The sequence below is a fragment of the Hemicordylus capensis genome, chromosome 4 (assembly GCF_027244095.1).
Source record: "Hemicordylus capensis ecotype Gifberg chromosome 4, rHemCap1.1.pri, whole genome shotgun sequence".
In the NCBI taxonomy this organism is placed as follows: Eukaryota; Metazoa; Chordata; class Lepidosauria; order Squamata; family Cordylidae; genus Hemicordylus; species Hemicordylus capensis.
In genome coordinates, this window is record NC_069660.1 from 288,575,251 (window position 1) to 288,593,879 (window position 18,629).

At 41.4% G+C, this 18,629-nt stretch overlaps 2 protein-coding genes across 3 annotated transcripts in view; one reads left to right on the forward strand and one right to left on the reverse strand.

Annotated features, from left to right (window-relative positions):
• Window positions 1–555: 555 nt before the first annotated feature.
• SLC25A32 (solute carrier family 25 member 32) lies at window positions 556–13,807 on the reverse strand. Of its 2 annotated transcripts, none has more exons than XM_053243479.1 (7): window positions 13,430–13,807; window positions 11,743–11,893; window positions 9,021–9,106; window positions 6,604–6,764; window positions 4,459–4,572; window positions 3,513–3,658; window positions 556–1,101 (listed from the first exon to the last, which is right to left on the reverse strand). In XM_053243479.1, the coding sequence occupies exons 1-7, from the start codon at window positions 13,632–13,634 to the stop codon at window positions 969–971; spliced, it is 996 nt and encodes a 331-aa protein (XP_053099454.1). In that variant the 5' UTR covers window positions 13,635–13,807; the 3' UTR covers window positions 556–968. The 2 variants fall into 2 exon arrangements, with proteins under 2 accessions (XP_053099454.1, XP_053099455.1); XM_053243480.1 differs by lacking the exon at window positions 13,430–13,807 and adding an exon at window positions 13,003–13,153.
• A 721-nt stretch (window positions 13,808–14,528) lies between these two features.
• Window positions 14,529–18,629, forward strand: part of DCAF13 (DDB1 and CUL4 associated factor 13) — a 42,107-nt gene continuing 38,006 nt past the window's right edge. Inside the window, exons 1-3 of the mRNA XM_053243478.1 lie at window positions 14,529–14,732; window positions 16,931–17,130; window positions 18,012–18,119. Coding sequence (XP_053099453.1) covers window positions 14,663–14,732; window positions 16,931–17,130; window positions 18,012–18,119 — 378 coding nt within the window. The 5' untranslated portion in view covers window positions 14,529–14,662. The remainder of the gene's footprint in view (window positions 14,733–16,930; window positions 17,131–18,011; window positions 18,120–18,629) is intronic.

Sequence of the window (18,629 nt, forward strand, 5' to 3'; positions counted from 1 at the left end):
GTCTTCCTCCTTTGCCGATCTGGAACTAGTCTGTTTCACCACGTTCCATCTGGACTGTGGCTTCCTGTCCTGTATATAGGTTTCTCATGAGAACAATGAGATGTTCTGGGACACCCATTTTCCTTACAGAGCATGGTATGGTACTTTATTTCTATTATTTCTACCCTTTTCCACCTCCAGGAACCTAACCCTCCAATTCTCAATGACTCAAGTTCTCATTATCTGGGGTTTTGTTATCTGAAGATAACAAGAGCCAACTGTACACCTAAACTAGGTAAAAAATGGTTTGTGCAAACCATATTTTGCTTGGAATTATGCAGCTGTACTTTGTAATCTTGATTTGCAGGTAAACTAGAGCAAGGGGAGGAGGGAGCACATTAACAGAGGGCTTTTCAATGCAGCACCATACTATGGTTTTGCATTATTTCCAAACTGGCTCATTATATTAAAACATTCGCAGCAAACATGAAAGACATGTTTTCCCAGTACAGTACTATGCTATACCTTTCACCAAACCTTTCCAGGATAAGAGGATTTGGAATGCTGAAGCCATCGTTTTGGATCAACATATGATCAATTTATTAGAGACATATCCAGGTGGAGACCCACATGAAGCTGCTTCGAAAATATTAAGTTCGTGGTGGCCTTATTCTACCTAGTATTTTGACACCAACAGTTTTCTGCCGCTGTACAATTAAATGTCCATTGCTTTTCTAAAAACAGGGCTTGATAGAAGAATTCAGAATTAAGAAATGCTGCTGGGCTGTATCTATTCATTCACTCACATGGTTAGAATGGAAATAATATTCCAAGCTATGGCGGCAGATTTAAGTTCAAAATATGTCTGTAGCATAACAAAAGATGTTCTATTCTCCATCTTCTGGGAGTAAGCCAGGCAGTGGTGTGGTGTTTCTGACTGATACAATGTCAAAGGACCATAATGCCCTCTTTGATGCAGTCTTCAATATTTAGTCACCATTCTTAAAGCCAAGTAAAAAGTGAGATACTTTTTCATATACTCCAAATGTAATACAGCATGCAGGAGTCACTCTGATCACATTAGGTATAATTCCTTTGTAAAATCCATGAACTCCTTCTTTCCTATGAAAAAGTAGAAAACATTTACTGACAATTTCCAATTAGGGAAAACCATCATACTACTATTTACTTATTTATGTACATTTATATACTGCCCCATACAACAAACAAGTCCCTGGGTGGTTCACAATGTAAAACCATTAAAACATTAACATAATTAAAACAATTTAAAATACAGAAAGAACTCTAAAACTATAAACTAAAAGCCTGACTAAACAGGGCAGGGTATAAATATTTTAAATGAATAAATAATATACCATCATCTTGAAATCTGAAACTTCAGTTGCTGGAAAAATACTGTTCAGGAAAAGTACTAGTACTGAAAACAACCAAACTCGCTCCATACTGAAATCCTCTTGAAAACTCATTTGCACCCATTACTGCTATGGAAATATGGGATCTCTAGATTTATTTATTAATTTGATTTTTAGACTGCCCTTACAGAATAGCTCAGGGCGGTTCACAAATATCATAAAACAATTAAAATCAATCAATGATCGGAAATAATTTTTTAAAAAATACAATAAAACAGCTAAAAATAAAACAATTCAAAACCTTATTAAAACCCAATACATTGAAAACCCTTTAAAACAATTTTAAAACCCTGGAAGGCCAGGCCAAACAGGTTGGTCCTTAGGGCTCTCCTAAATGCCAATAAAGAATTCAAATTACAGATTTCTGCAGGGAGTGCATTCCACAATCTAGGAGCGGCTACAGAGAACGCCCGCCTCAGGGTCGCCACCAGATGAGCCGGTGGCAACTGGAGCTGGACCTCCTCAGATGATCTTAGCGTGTGGTGGGGATCAGACCGAAGAAGGCGCTCTCTAAGGTAACCTGGACCTAAGCCGTTCAGGGCTTTAAAGGTAATAACCAGCACTTTGTATTTTGCCCAGAAACATATCAGCAGCCAATGCAGCTGTTTTAGAACAGGCGTAATATGGTCTCTCCATGTTGCCCCAGAGACCCGCCTGGCTGCCGCATTTTGAACTAACTGAAGTTTCCGAACTACGTACAAAGGCAGCCCCACGTAGAGCGCATTACAGTAGTCAAGCCTGGAAGTTACCAGTTGGTGCACCACTGTTCTGAGGTCATCCTCCTCAAGGAATGGATGCAGCTGTCGGATCAGCCTAAGCTGGTAAAAAGCACTCCTAGCCATAGCCTCCACCTGAGATACCAGAGTGAGGCCTGGATCCAGGAGTACCCCCAAGCTGCGTACCTGCTCCTTCTGGGGGAGTGTAACCCCATCCAGCACAGGGAGATCTAACTCATCCCTCAGATTCTGAGCTCCTACAGAGAGCACCTCCGTCTTGCTTGGATTCAGCTTCAATTTGTTATCCCTCATCCAGCCCATTACTGCTGATGACAGTATAGAAGTCTATACATTGTTTTATTGACTGCAGTTAAGTCAATCATAGCTAATGGGTTTAGCAAGCAACAATACCAAATTCCCTAGTGATTTATTAACAGATAATCTTTCTTCTAAATCAGCCACATTGATCCCACACCTTTTCTGCTATGTCACATTTGTTTTGAATCAGTGTAGGAAACCTCCGATATCAGTATATTCAATATTTATCTTAACTTTCAGTTGTAAATTTTTTCTTCTAAGATAGGACATGGCATATTTCTCCCTATACTGAATTCTATGGGTCATAATACTTCAAGTTAAGGTTGGGAAAGTTTCCATCTCCTCTGAAAGAGGCAGTTATTGGAACTATTTTGAAAAAGTCCTCTCTTGATTCCTCCGATTGTAATAACTATGGCCCAGTTTCTAATCTCCCCTTTTTGGACAATTTGTCTAGGTCTTCCATTAGTTCTCTGTTACTAATTGTACTTGCTATCTGCCAAGATATCACTTATCATATGCTCAGGGGCATGTTACCAAATTTTTCTTAAACATGGCTGTAACACGATCCCCAGCTTTTGCCTTTGCCAGCAGCCTATACAGGTAGTGGCCAGGAGCATGGAGGACCTAGCCAAATTGTGTTTCCATGCTTATGAATTTGTAGGGCAGCACAATATCTCAGACTCGACATCAGGTCTCATGCCCCCCTGGCAGAACATCAATGGTCCATTAAAATTTCCTCGTATTTTGGAGTTCAGTTTTGGAGTCCATACCCAAAACTATCCCTCTAAACGAAAGGTTTTTCTTTAATTGAATGTATCTCTGTACTTATAAGGATTTAAGACTGACCTAGAAATAAGTTTTCTGCCTTATAATTTACTAATTTTAGCCTTTTTACTGTTGTAGCAAACGATTCGTGCATGTTTTTGACCGCTTTGAAATAAAGTACTCCTAATGTAGTAACACACAAGGAAAAGAAGTTACAGAGTTTTAATTCTTTATAAACAGGAAGCACATCAATGATAGTAAAAGAACCACTTTCACAGCAGATTTAGATCCCCAGGCCTACCTCCATGTTCTACGAATGACATCAACCACTCCTGAGTATTGGTTGTGCTGATCCTGGAGACGGGCCCTCACAACCTGATATGGGTATGTTGCTGAAACTGCAAATATTTTGGACAATGCTGCCATAGAGATATATTCCAAAGTGTTCTTTTAAAAGAAGAAAGAATTATACTAATATTAGTTTCCAACATATTTTAGAAAGCCACCACCAAGGGCCAAAACCCAAACTACAATTTTCCATCATTTGGGAAGGGTGGGGCAATTTTCACAGATGCCCTTTTCCCTCTGCAGCCACCTGTGCTGAAATTATGTCCCTGAGGGATGAGACACATCATTTCTGGAGGCACAGGCAGCCAGAGGCAGGGGAAGATCAGCAAATATATGAAGAATACAAAATACATGAAGAAATTTATTTAACCACTTTCCAACAAAATTTCCCAAAGTGGTTTACACCAATAGTAATATTGCACTTAGATATTAAACAAGCAGAAAATCCTGGCACACAGGGCTATATAGGAAGCTGTCTTATACCAAGTCTGACCTTTGGCCCATCTAGCTCAGTACTCTATACTAACTGGCAACAGTTCTCCAGAGTTTCAGCCAGAGATTTCTCAAACCTATCTTGAGATGCCAGGAGCTGAATCTGAATCTGCATGCAAAGTGTATGTTCTACCACAGAGCGACAGATTCTCCCCATTGGAATGGATGTCTGCCAATGAAATGTCACTTTTTTGGTCCCTTCGTTTGTTAATATTACAGTTTTCCTATCATTAGCATTTGAATATACAGGTGTTGCTAACATGAAGTACATATTTTGTGAGTTAGTACCAGTTTATGAAATAATACAAACACAAACCATCTGTTCTCAATTATACAGGTGAAATCCAGAGTACCTTGCAATTATATTCTATATAAACTAGAAAATTCCATTCTACAGGTTATCTTACCAGTTTCAGATCTGATCGCCTGTTTAGGTGTCTATTATATTTTGATTTCAGCTCTTCATATGCCATGAACTGAAGTGCTCCGTGTGATGTTCCAAACAGACCAGGTACAAATCCCTAGACAGACAGTTAAGAGTGCAAATATGAAGAGCTAACTCACCTACTATGCAAAACTGATGCATATTTCAAGACAACATTAGTTATCACTTGAAAATATTTTATTGCTACCCAAACTAACTTATTTCTTGCAAACAAGTACATTGGCACTACCATCAACTCACACTATCTTACTTCTTTACTTGAGGGGGGAAATCACAATGTATTATCACAAGTTTAGGGTTTCTAGAAATACTACACAGCCACAAGTGTAACAAACCAATGACAACTAGACACTTGCTTTCAGTCTTACTGAAGATGAAAAACATCTTCATCAACAGAGCAGATGTTTTTCGAGTATCAATATCCATAATACAAAGATAAGAAAGTTTTTACCACCATAACTTCCCAGTTTAGGTGGCATTAGGTCAGTCTTATTACCACACCAAAAGGGAGAGGCTTCCAGCTCTAAGCATGTCCGATTACCATGCCTATCCTATTTCTCATGGGGTTCTTTTTGCCCTTTGCTTATTATAGGAGTACCAAATAAAGGCAGTAGTTTAAAATACAACATTTCAGAAAGAGAACAGGGGCATCTGCTCAAAATTAAGATCATGTCTGGGAAGCCCTCCCCACTCCCCAATACTTGGACTGAAGAGTGTAGCTATGAGAAAGTGCTTCCCAGTTGCAGAGGATGGTCTCCTTAATATTTATCTGAGAAACACAAGTTCTCAGACCCTCAAGCCATATGTACAGATTCAGCGTGTATGTGTCCTTGGGGGAAGTTGCAGGTCAATACTTTCATGTACTGTGAGTTTCAGCTTCTGTTTTAGGACAACTTTTTTTTTTAGCTGAACAGACATTGTGGGTAACTGGCAGCAGAAGCCGACACCGGCTCAGTGGCTGACATCCTAATGAAGACCTGTAAGGGTGTGACGGGAGCCCTTGTGCGAAAGAAGCTTTAGACTCGGGAGCCTTCCCCACGTTCTAGAAGGTCTCTCTGCAATATCGAACACACATTGCTGACTTTCAGTGATGTGTATACAATCTTGCGCAGCACTTCCAGAGCACAGGGGATGTTCTGGACTCCAAAGGCTCTTGTGCAAAAGCACCTGCACAAGGGGAATGGCGTAACAGCTCCCATCATGCCCCTGCAGCCCCTCGAAGTGTGAATGCTTTGTTAGTCAGCTGCTGACTTTACTGATAACATTATTTCTGGATAATTATTCTTAGAATTATGGTCTTTGCCACCAGCAACGCAAAGTTACAAGCAGAAACAACTGCAGGAGACAAGTGTCATTTGACTCAGAAATGCTGTTCCCTACCTTGGGAGTAGGAGTGTGCATGGTTCGGTCTGGGCACTATGTTAAGGACCGCCGGACCGATTTGGAGGTCCGGCAGGGCGGGGGCATGTAGCTTTAAGGGGGTTGTGGTAGTACTCCCCCCCCCCGCCGCTCTTCCCCCTCCGGCGCTGGTGCTGTTAAAAATCTTGGGGCGGCAGAGTTCCTCCCTGCCGCCCCTGCCCCCGTCGTCGTTCTTCAAAGCTCTCAACGGAGTCCAGCTAGCGGTGCGCATGCGCCCTGCGCGTTGCACGCATCTCCACTGCTGGCGCGCATGCGTCGCCTGTCACATGGCGTGTGCGCGCCGCTAGCTGGACTCCGTTGAGAGCTTTGAAGAACAACGACGGGGGCAGGGGCGGCAGGGAGGAACTCTGCCGCCCCAAGAAGATTTTTAATAGCATCCGCGCCGGAGGGGGAAGGGCGGCAGGGGGAGGGGGAAGTACTACCCCCCCTTAAAGCTACATGCCCCTCAGTGCCGGACCACGCCTCCGTGGTTCCGTGCACATCCCTACTTGGGAGGCTCCCCAAAGTGTTTTCCAGAGTCTCAAGTATGGCTCTATGACAAAAGATTGGAAGAGACTGGGGAAGTCAGAGGAAGAACAAGGAAGCTTATTAGCAAACTTATTGTAGCAAAACTCATTCTATATTGGTGTCACAACAACATTCCCCCCAAACCAAATGCCAGTATTTCTGGCTGTGACTTCTATTTTACCTTGTATAGGCCACGGATGCCTTCATACTTGTATATTTTAATAAGGGCATCAAGCATCCCTTTGTACTGCCGCTTTGATGAGTTAATGCCAGCTTCATATTGTAACACAAGTCGAGTCTTCGTTACCCATATTGGGTTTGTAATACACAGGGTCATAGCTCCTAACAACAGATGAAAATTTGGTAATTGTAGCAATGGCAACACTGTTTATAATAATGAAGGGTGGAATTTCAACAGCACTTCCCCCAGCACATGTGCGCGTGCACATGCGCACACACACCCCTTGCGAAATCCACTTTTTGCTCCATGAGTTAACAGCCAAGGTCTATTTTACTTATTGCTCTGCATTTATCAAGAGCTACAGACAGAGAATACATCCTGCTTGCAGAATATGGGGATATCTGTAGTGAGTGCACTCTGCCAAATGTCTCCTGTGTGCTCCCTACATATTTTAACAACAAACCTACAGTCAAGACCAGTGATATCACAAGAACAAAATTAAGTCTGCAAACAAGTTCCATGCTTATTTCTTCCCCTCTTGTGCACTGTTTCCCTAGCCATCTCCTATTTATTGCTAATCATAGCTTGCGATGACATCCAAATGAGCAAACTATGATTAGTGCTTGCTTTCCAAATCAGAATTCGAAAACCAAAGTTTGAACTGGGTTTCTGATTTTAATTTGGAGAACAAGCACTAACCAGTTTGTCAATTCAGATGTCACAGAAAACTATGATTAGACAAAGGGATGCAATGCATGAGAGGAAGTGAAGTGACGGAGAAAGCATAGGTGCCTGAGACTCATTTCCAATCCTTCAAATGATGGATTACTGTAGTGCTTAAGATTTATCCCTTTTTCATTTTGAAGAATGAATGCACTGAAGAAACCAATATCATGCAATGCACAAGATATGCATATGTGATTTATTTATTTTGCAACCCAACACAGAAGATCAATTCACAAGGCTGAATTATTGCTCTGGCTTAATTATGATTAATATGACAACTATGTGCCTCAGACTCACACAGTCCGGCCCCCAACCCCCACTCTTCAGATTTATTGCGACATCGAAACTCAAATCCTGGCTTGTTTCAACCACAGTCTGCGATACTGATGATAGAACATCCTGGGATTTTAGTTCAGACATCACAAGAAATCCTGGCTTGTTCCAAACCATGAATGAAGTTGACAACTTCCTCCCCTTGGGTGCAGAGGGGAGCCTGGTTAAACCATGGTTGTGTGTGACATCCGAGTTGAGCCACTGCTTATTAAAAGTCTGACGCCAACATTCCAAGCTAAATACAAAGACTAGGATCCAAAGAGATACTTTAAGTGCTTCCCAAAGACTGCTTGACATGCTCATTGTGATTTTATTTATTTACTGGTTTATTTATTTATTTGAAATGCAGATCCCTATAACAAAAACCTAAACTGTTTTTGAAAAGGTCCACAATTTCAAAACTGAGTTGCCGTGAGCCATGGGAATCTGCAATATGAGAAACACAAGCATAAAGCCCCTTAGATACACAAACTACTTCCTGCCACCTCCCAGCTTTTTTTTAGTAGTTTAAGTTCAAGGAACCTAACCCTGCCAAGGTTAAGATCTCTTTATTCGTGGTGTCATTATCCACAGAAATTGGTGGGAACGGAACCCCTGCAAATAATGAGGATCACCTGTATTACCAACAGGGCATTCAAGACAGTCTAGATCAGGGTTGCACAACTCAAATGCCCGAGTGGGCCAGAACTAACCTTGCCTTGCTGTGCAGGGCCGAGGTCAGTTTTCAGCACATTAATTATAACATTAAAGTTAATTATTTAAAATGTTAATAAAAGTGAGGAACAGAGGATTGGAGTCCGGGGGAAAGGGGGACAATGTCAGTAGGCCGACTGCGCTGAGCCACTGCTGCTTATCCATGGGACAAGCCAAGAGCTCTTCATAGGTCTTGCTATTGCTGCAGGATATTCCTATCTGGGGGCCAGAAAGAAAGTCCCCACGGGCCAGATCCAGGCCTTATGTTGTGCAGCCCTAGTCTATATTAATAATTTTATCTGACAAAGTAAATACAGGGTTTAAAATTGCAAAAAAGAAAAAAAGAAGAGCTATCTAAAATAACTAAGATTCAGAACATATCTTTGTACACTTTTCAGTTAAACACAAATGGGATGAAAAAGAATTTATATCTCTATCAGAATCTGCTACTGCTGAGGCAAGTGAACACACAGTGAGTTTGTATGTTTACTAAATTGAACATTTCACCGATCTGAAAACACTATCATGTACTTTTAGGTGATCAAACCAATTGTCTGAATTAAACACGACGATTTTGAACTGGCAACAAAATTGATCAACCAAGTCAAAATGCAACATGGGGACAGGCTAGAAATATACATTAATCCTGTTGATATTTTCCTCACCAGCCTCAGCAGCCGACACCAGGTGCTCAGTTGCTCCAAGGCTTTCCAGCTTATCCTCGGTCTTGTAGGCTTTAATGGCATTATAGCTGAGGAGTGAAATGTTAAGATTAAATTAAGAAATCTAGATGATTCATTCAAATGTGTGCAATATATTCACAATATAAATACAAAATTATACATGCAGAATAGGCACTTATTTGTATGCATGTATGATATATAGACTGGAAGCCAGAAAGCTAGGTTAGGTACAGCCAAAGGCTTGTGCATAACTAGAATAATGTTTTCGCTTCTTTTTCCCCTTCAAACAGCAGCCCTTATGTCATATCACAGACTGCTTTTGAAACTTGAGTTTTCAAAGGTGACTTGGTATGAGGCTACAGTAAAGTCCACATGAAATTAGTTGTGTGGTTCTTTGGAAACTGGTCATGTTCCTATACAAGAACATACATAACTGAACATTTAGATATTTTATATAAAACCATCATTTTACTAAAATTTTACAACTATGTACAAAACATACATTTAAAAATTAAGCAATTCTTACACAGAATTGTTTAATTCTACAACAACAAATAAGACAAATATTTATATAATGCTTTTCAACAAAAGTTCCCAAAGCGATTTACATAGATATAAATAAAATAAAAATAAAATAAATAAAATTCTTTGTAACAACAACATTTCCCTGTATGTTGCTACAAATACAAGTGTAAAACCGAGGAATGTGATATAAATAGATCAGAGTGGAAATGGTATCAAGTAGTTTAAATATCTTTACAGCAGTTAATATTAAATCCAAAGCGACTAAGACTATTTATTTTAATTAATGGAGCTGCTTTAGCTTGAAAAAACTGCAGATAAGGCAACAAATATTCCAAAACATCAAAACAAAATGTGGTCCATGTACTTAATTACACTGAGCTTTTATTTATTTCAATTACCTCATGCCCTCTGGGTGCCAAATGTAATAAGCTTTTGCACTGGCTGGTAAACAGTAATCCAGAGCAAGGCCTGGCAAGCAACAGAAGTCAGACAAGTAAAAGCTGTTGACAATTAGTAGATTAGCTCAGTGCAATCTTCGGGCTTGACCCAGGGCCTAGTGAAGTTCGTGGCAGACACCCAGTTCCCTTCACCATTAACTCAACCTTCTGATAAAATAGCTGCTTACTACTTTATTTCATTCAATAAGGGTTAAACCTTTATCAGACATTTAGGTTTGACGCTTAGGAAGCACACTGGCACTGACTGCTCCCACACACTCTTCAAGAAAATTACAGCCTCTGTTACAGAGGTCCTATCCCTAAATGGGATAGCTGATTATGAGCAGTAGCCCAAATCTAATGCAGAACCCAGATCCTAGACTTTGCTTGGAGGAACAACCTTGTCTATGCCAGTTTAATTTCCTTCTATGACCAGGAAAAAAAATCAAACTACAATTGATTTGCTTAGTGCCATCCTCCAAAGCCAAAATAAACATTTCCAGCCAGTTGTAATCAACACAAAGGAATAGCAAATAATAATAATATGAACAAACCCATTTGTTTGTATCTCATGAAATACTTTCAATTTGGCTTGCATTATCCTAGCCCATTGTGATTAACAATGTATGAGTAGGTATTGATATCTTCTATAGAACTTTCAAAGTTCAACATGCTATGTTATCCCTAGATTCCCACAATTTCCATTGCTACCCCCACCTTGGTGAGTAAGCTGTTGGCCTCTGCTGATGGTGGTAAGCAAATCCAGATTTCCTCTGGAGTTAGAGAGGTGAATAAGGATCATTCCAGTAGTTGTGCGGTGATCCCCATCCCCTCCCCAGCTCCACAGTTACAAAGAAGCCTGGAGGACATTTGGCTACTGTGTTGCCATGGCAAATGGGAAACTCTGGCTGCAAAGCATCAAACCAGCAAGCCCCAACACCTCTTTTTGCTTCATTCTATCTTGACCTCTGGTTGCAGTGCCCGTAGCACCTCCCCCAAGCACTGGAGAGGAAAATAGTGGGGGTCAGCATTCTTGGCTGTGCTTGGAGGCCATGGCTTGCACACATCAGCATGGCGAAACAAGCAAGTCCCATGCATTTGCCTTCTGCTTCTGAGTAGAAGAGGAAAGCACATGGAGGGAAGGAAGGCATCCTTGGCCACACTTCACAGAGGCACCTGGTGGATCAGGCAACCAGAGTGGTGACTTAGGGACCAAAGCTGGAACACTGGTTATCCCCATGAGAAATGTGAAAACATTGGATAAAAAGATGTGCTGTGAAATGTTCACATATTCTTACTCACTCTCAACCTTTGTGATCATGCAGACTAGAAGTAACGTATTCTTCTAGTGTGTCTATGTGCACATACAAGGTACAAGGATGTTACTGTTGAGGGGTATGAGGAGAAACATTAAAACTCTCACACAGCAGAGTATGCTCTGGTGGTAGAGAAGTTTAGCCCAAGAGATTATCTGGAGACATTAGGTCGAGTTCAAAAAACAAAGATTTATTAAGAACTAAACATCACATACTATGAGAGAGCCACTGAAGATGCACAAACAGGTACTAGCCTTCAAACACAACTGAACAGTTCTGACTCTTAATTGACCAAGACAGATCATGACTCTAGCGGCCAGAAGAGGTTATTACAGTGCTAAGAGCAATGCTTTAGAATTCTCACTTCTAATAGTTACAACTATAATTGAATAGAACACTGGCAAGTATTTTAATAGTTAAACTTACAAGAAGAAGTAGAGGCCCCAAGAGGCACCTGCTCCCCACATATTTGGAGTCACCCCTTGGTACAAGCCACGCAATCCTTCACATTTCCAGATGGTTGACAAACAGTGTAGGATACCATTGTATTTTGGTCTCAGCACCAAGCCATCACTCACTATACAAAACAAGTGGAGATTAGCCTTCACAATAAATCAGTGAGCAATATAAATATATAAAGACACTGCACTGCAAGTAGACTTTTACCAAGTGAAAACTGTACACAGTTAAGGATAGCTTTAATAGACATGCATAGTATACTTGTATTGAAAGAATAATAAAATAGTGAGATTCCTTCATAACTAACAACTACAGACTGAGAGACCCCCACTGGCAATATCCTTGGGGGGGTATTCTATGAGTCCACTAGACCTGTATCATATCCAATTATGAAGTATTTGCCCAAAGGCTAAATAGAACAAAACTATCAAAATGCACAGCAAATTGTGGGTTTCTGTTAGGAGCAGTTATTACACCCTTCTGAATGCCCACATGTAATCTTCACTCTTTGTTTCTAGGATAGACAGTCCTAGCCTGGAGTGCCAGATTAATACTTTCCTCAGCATTATGATGGCTAGGATTGCCAAATGTTGGAAATGTGGATGGAAGTTTACAGGATGCTTACTGACGCCATAAAGGCAGAGATAGCTCCTTAAAGCAGGGGAAACAGCAGCATTCCCTTAACAGTTTGGGAAGCGGTTCTGCAAACACAATTAATTACTTCCCTTTCTCTCTCAGCTTCCCACAGCATTTGTCCTATTTACACTAGTAAGATCACTCAAGAGTAAAAGACAGACAGACATACAGTCTATCATTCTAGAAGATACAAAACATTTAATCTGGGAGCTAACTTTTGGAAACAAGCCTGACTGATGAGTGATGGTGATCAAGAGAACCATAGCACAGCAATAGCGGCTATATTTTGCATACAGAAGATTCCAAGTTCAATCCAGTTGAAAAAGCGGATCTCAAGTAGCAGGACTAGTAAACACCTCTGACACTATAGTGAGCCGCTGTCAATAAGAATAGAAATAATGGGCTAGAAGGACTAGTGGTCTTATTCAAAGTATGGTAGCACCACATTTTCAAAACTCCCACCATGACAGACTCCACTATATCAAACCTTTAAAAATTAAAAATATTAAACATATTAAATATTAAAAATATAGGCTTGGCAAAAGCACTCTGAGCAAATGAAACCCGACTGGACAGTTAACCACAACTTACTGCAGACCAGAGAAATCTGGTTGTCTGAATCAATTATTGCAGCTCGAGCCAACGCAATTAGATTTCTAAGCTAGATGAAAGTTGGCTTGTGGATCCGGGTTCCTTATCCAATGCTTTGGCCATTTTTGTGGTAGTTGGGAGCACGTGAGGAAGTTAATTGGAACCAGGGTATTAGCATACGAGCCACGTGGGTCCAGGCAGGCAAACTGACCTTGGGGTGGGGGGATGTTCCCTCTAACAGAGATTCCCAGATGTTGTTGACTACAACCCCCAGAATCGCCAAGCAAAAGCCATTGCAGCTGGGGATTCTGGGAGTTGTAGTCAACAACATCTGGGAATCCCTCTTAGAGGAAACACCGGCGGGGAGGGGGTCGTGGTCGTTGGCAGTGACGCCACCATTGCCTGAGCAGGGGCGGGGGCACCTCACCTGCGAAGCGGATCTTCACCAGGTCAAGCGGGTGCAGGGCCAGCGTGGAGATGACGCCGCCGCTCAGCCCGGCCACCAAGTTCTCGTAGTGCACGTGTCTGAAAAGCGACCGAGCTGGCGGGGCTGCTGTGGGGGTGGGCGCCGCAGCCCCCGTCACGGCACATGCTGGCCTCTGAGCACCTGGCACGGCGGCGACCGGATTCATGGATGGGAATCAGCGAAGCCGGAGGAAGAACGTTTGAAAAAGGAGCCCCTACGCAGACCGTAGTCGCTCACGTGACTACGAGGCGTGAGTTGGAATCTCCCACCGCCTCCCTTCTTCATAGGCAGTACGAGCTTGTCACTCACACCCCGCTCTACCAATGGCACTAGAGGACTGTGGGGCGAGCCTTCCAGTAGGCGGGTTTACGGCTTTAGTACGTCCTTGAGGCACAGAAATAGAAAAATACGTGAACACGGTAGTCTACAGAGCAAACTTCCGAGTTAATCTGGAAGCTTGTTTTGTTTTGTACATGGTGGTACCCATAAAAACAGATTTTTGTTTTGCTAATGTAGGTATGATTGAGCGCCAACCCACGTGTCCACTCAGAAACAAAAAGTAGCAAAGAGGACCAGAACGATTTATTACAGCAGTCCTACAATATATAGTCTACTTAATGTTGCAGGTGAAAGCTGGTTTGGATTTCCAGCCAAAAATTTCCCTCATAGAAAGCTACCCTCAGGTTACAGCAAAGAATAATCTACTTAAATTATTCCCAGCCCAAATCCGGTCCTCAGTTGCACAGAGACGCTTTGTGCTCCCTCCAGCGATCTGCCTGCAGACCCCGTGTTTCAAATACAGTTCAAAACAGAACCAAAACTTTTTTCATACCAAAGACCTGAGTTTTGGTTTCCGTGAGGACACGCACTGTTAGCCAATCACAAACCCACCATCTACCTTAAAATCCTGGATTTCTCTATTGTATTCTAAGGGCAGAACCCCCTGGTCCTGGAACTCCCGGGAGACCAAATATGGCTCCCGAAGTGAACTCGGACGTTCTCACAGGGCGTGAGTCTAGGATCCTTCCAAGGCTATGGCGACTTTTCTTTCTCCCTCCCCTTCTTTGCCGGCTGCAGCGGCTCTTCTAACCCGGAAGTTATTCCCCTGGAGTGCTTCGTTTCTATTGATTCCATGTGGCTTGGTGGAGAGTAATATAGTGGGTGATCCGCAGCTTTTGCTCCTTTTCTCAAAGGATGAAGGTGAAGGTGTTGAGCCGGAACCCCGATGACTATGTTCGCGAGACCAAACAAGATCTTCAGCGGGGTGAGTGCCAAAGGATGGGGGGGAGGAAGAGGGGGAGCCTCCTGGGCGAACCAACCACAAGCAGGTAGCAGCCAAGTTGTCCAACTTCAAAATAGCAGAACTTGCTGCTTTTTCATCAACGTGTAGTGGCTCCAAAATGTATTCTGAGTGAAGCCGACTTATAATGCATTACTCCCTACCCCCCTTTCTCTTGCTTGGTCCTTTTCTCTTCAAACTGAAAGAGAGACGTTTTAATTGACCGTGAGCACTTGTGCTACGTTGTTGACTTGGGCATGGGAATTTAGTTGATCTGTGCCTATTTATGCATTTGTATATGCAAAACGTGTTCAAGTAACCTTAATATAAGTTAGGAGAGAAAGTTCATAAATGGGTGTGTGCAGTAAAATTTGGTGGAGAAAGCCTATGAACGATGAGTACTAGAATACATTGCCCGTGTACCAGAGGCTTGAGTGCATAGACTGTAACTATTTACTCTAACTTTTGCTGTTCTGGTTGTATAGATTGTGACTAGTGCAATGGTTGTACAGAGACTCTTGTTCCTGTAGGTCATGGATTCACATGTTGTGCAAGAAAAACTAAAGAGAGAGGGCTCTGCAGTCTATCCTGGCTCCTTGCCTAGTACACTTGTGTTTGCAAAAACATGTGTTTGCACATTCATGTTTGCATTTCATTTTACATTTGTAGTGTGCACCTAAAAATATAATTTTTACATAGATGCAGAGATGCCATTCCAGCAGTCTCCCTGATGGATAGTATTTTCCTGTGTGCTATGTAATGACCAGCTGTTGTACAATACTGCTTTAATTTTCTTTACAGACTTTTATACACCACCCTGCATCTTTGATTCAGAATGGTATATATGTACATACGTTGGATAAACAGTTTGTTGTAGTAGGAGATGGCTGTTATTAGAGCTGTAGTTTACTCATTTGTTTCTTACTTCCTGACATGTTCAGTCAATTAACTAATTCTAAGTGAAGGGATTGTCAAGACGGAACCTATAGTCTTAAACTATATGACCACAGTCAAGGTGTCTTCCAACATTATGTTTTATTTTACTACTGTCCTGTGACTTAACGTGAATGGCATTATAAATTGAGTTGTCCTTCATTTGTGCATGGAGGCTGTTCATCTGAATGGCCACTGAACACATTCTGCAAAATCCAGGGTTGACATTAGGGCGAGTGCATTCTTGGTGCATCCCTGCCCCTCTTCATGTGTGGGGACATGTTCGTTTGAACTGGCCCAGAGTTTGGTAAACCTGTTACATAGTCTCTGAGATCATTTTATCATTTGCCAATCTGAACATTTGATTGAAATATAAATTATAACAAGATAACACAAATAGTTACTGTAATTTTGGGCAGAAACGCCACATCGGCATAAAAACCACAGTAAGGAAAAAGGCTGAAAAGCTGTAGAAACCCAGCAGAAACGCCACTTTGGTGTAAATGCCACAGTTAGATGGGGACATATGCATTATTTTTCCGGTTGTGTTGAACACTTAAAATTTTACTACAGCTTGATCCTAAATTCTCGCATTTATTTATTTATCTGTTTATCTATTTATCTATTTATTTGATTTCTATACCGCCCCTCCAAAAATAGCTCAGGGTGGCTTACAAAGAGAAATAATAAGTAAGTAAGATGGATCCCTGTCCCCAAAGGGCTCACAATCTAAAAAGAAACATAAGGTTGACACCAGCAACAGTCACTGTAGGTACTGTGCTGGGGGTGGATAGGGCCAGTTACTCCCCCCCTGCTAAATAAAAGAGAATCATCGTGTTAAAATGTGTCTCTTTGCCAAGTTAGCAGGGGTTCGCAAGGGTAAATGCCTCATCGGCGTAAACGTAGCAAGCGGCAATAAACAACTTTTAATAACATACCCGCCACAGCTTTTCTACCCAAAATTTCAGTACTTTATACTGTAGTGACTAATAGATGCATTTGTTTTAGAACAAAAAGTCGGGGGGGGGTATGGATAATGTATTATATATGTCTGCTTGAATAGGGTGCTGTCAAGCAGTTTTTAGTTTTTAAACTAAAAGCTTGTAAAACAGAGTTGGTATAAAACATGTTTTTTATCCAGGATATTGGTAGCTTATTTGAGAATTGCATGAAAAGTAGAAAGAATCTTTGACAGCATAATTTTTAATTGAAAGTTATTCATGTTTATGTGGCTATTTGCTTTCTCTTAGTTCCACGGAATTATGATCCTTCATTGCATCCGTTTGAGGTTCCACGAGAATACACACGTGCTCTAAATGCAACAAAGTTAGATCGTGTATTTGCAAAACCCTTTATTACATCATTAGATGGTCACAGGGATGGAGTTAATTGCATGGCTAAGCATCCACAGAGTTTGTCTACAGTTTTGTCTGGAGCATGTGATGGAGAGGTAAATATAACTTTCAAACAATTTAAAAACAATTATTCTTCAATTTATGTAAAAGGTCAGGTCATGCTTTGCTATGGTTGCTGCCTTATTCAGTTATCCAAGCAAAAACCCTTTGAATTCCAGTCAGATATGTGCCTATGAGATATCTGTGAGCAAGACGTGGTCTTACTTCTAGTGTTTGATCTGGTGCCTTGGAACAAGGCTTTTAAATGGGACATGATATCTTGACTGAAGGCTGCCTTAACTGTCACTCCTACTTCTTATGCATATGTTCCTTTCCTCCTCAGGCAAGTGTTTAGTAGGAAGGGGTCAGTGCTGCAGAAAATGATGATAGTGTGAGAGACTGGAAAAACTGAAAATTGGACCAATATCAATTGGTGCTGGCTGAGAACATGGGAAGTGCTTTCAGGTGGTGTGCAAGTTGGACCCATTTCTGACCTGCCTGAAAGGGGAATTTGGTGTGTGTGTGGTGGGGTAGTCAATTACTCATCCCAAGGTATGGTGAACTGCAACAGTTCAAGAGCCGTTATAACATAAATTCTGGGAGATTAAAAACAGGCAATCAAAACTCAGCCTGTTTAACTCCGGTTACAAAAATTCTTACTATAGGTGATCAGTTTTACCTGCCTTTTTTCCTGATTGTTTACTTTGTCCCATCCTGCTCTACTCCCTGCAAAAGAGCAGCTTGTTGAGTTAGGGCTGAGTTTTGCTGGATGTAGCAATGATAAGCCATGAAAACAGGGGGGGAAATGAAATAATGCTTCTCTTTTTCTCATTCTTTAGATTCCAGCTGAGTGTGTGTTTCATGATACTTGTCAACTTCTTTGTTACAAAAGCAGAATTAACACTAGTTAGAAAAACATTTTTGTATGTTTTAACAGGTTAGAATTTGGAACCTGATGAAGCGTGAATGTGTCCGTGCATTGCAAGCACACGAAGGGTTTGTGCGAGGAATGTGTGCCCGTTTTTGTGGTACCTCTTTCTTCACTGTAAGTATAATAGTGAGAATTAAGGAGAAATACTTGAATGTTGCCTTCTATCACTTGTTACCACATTTCCTTGAACCTGTGTGCTTAACACACATGTGTGCCTATGCTTTGAGACTAAAATAGGGAAATTACATGGAAACCAGATTTGCAAGTGTTCATAACATACCGATCTGCCAGAAAATACATTCAAAACAAATGATTACTCTGCTTATAGCTAACAGTTCAGTAAATTCAATGACTGGTGACCCTGCAATGTTTTTTAGGTTCTCACTCCCCACCCTGCTCCCCGCCCCCACCGGCTTTGGTGTCTGCCTGTTGATAACTATTGTGGGACTGGTCAAAATAAACTAATGTGACTTTTAACCAATATCATCAAATACCCGCTGTGCAGCATGATCCAATGTGTATTTACTCGGATGTACATTGAATTGGGCCAGTAACTGGAACTATTGAAATGGGCCTTATTGGACATTTTTTTTCTTCTAATTGGATTGGATCTTATGAAAAAAA

Bases quoted from the DNA above. Each gene is read 5' to 3' on its own strand.
- SLC25A32 (XM_053243479.1), bottom strand. From the start codon at position 13,634: ATGAATCCGGTCGCCGCCGTGCCAGGTGCTCAGAGGCCAGCATGTGCC. The intron at 11,894-13,429 runs GTGAGGTGCCCC...TGTTTTGTATAG, and splicing joins GGTGAAGATCCGCTTCGCAG to TGAGTGATGGCTTGGTGCTG. The intron at 3,659-4,458 runs GTAAGATAACCT...TTCTTTTAAAAG, and splicing joins GGCGATCAGATCTGAAACTG to AACACTTTGGAATATATCTC.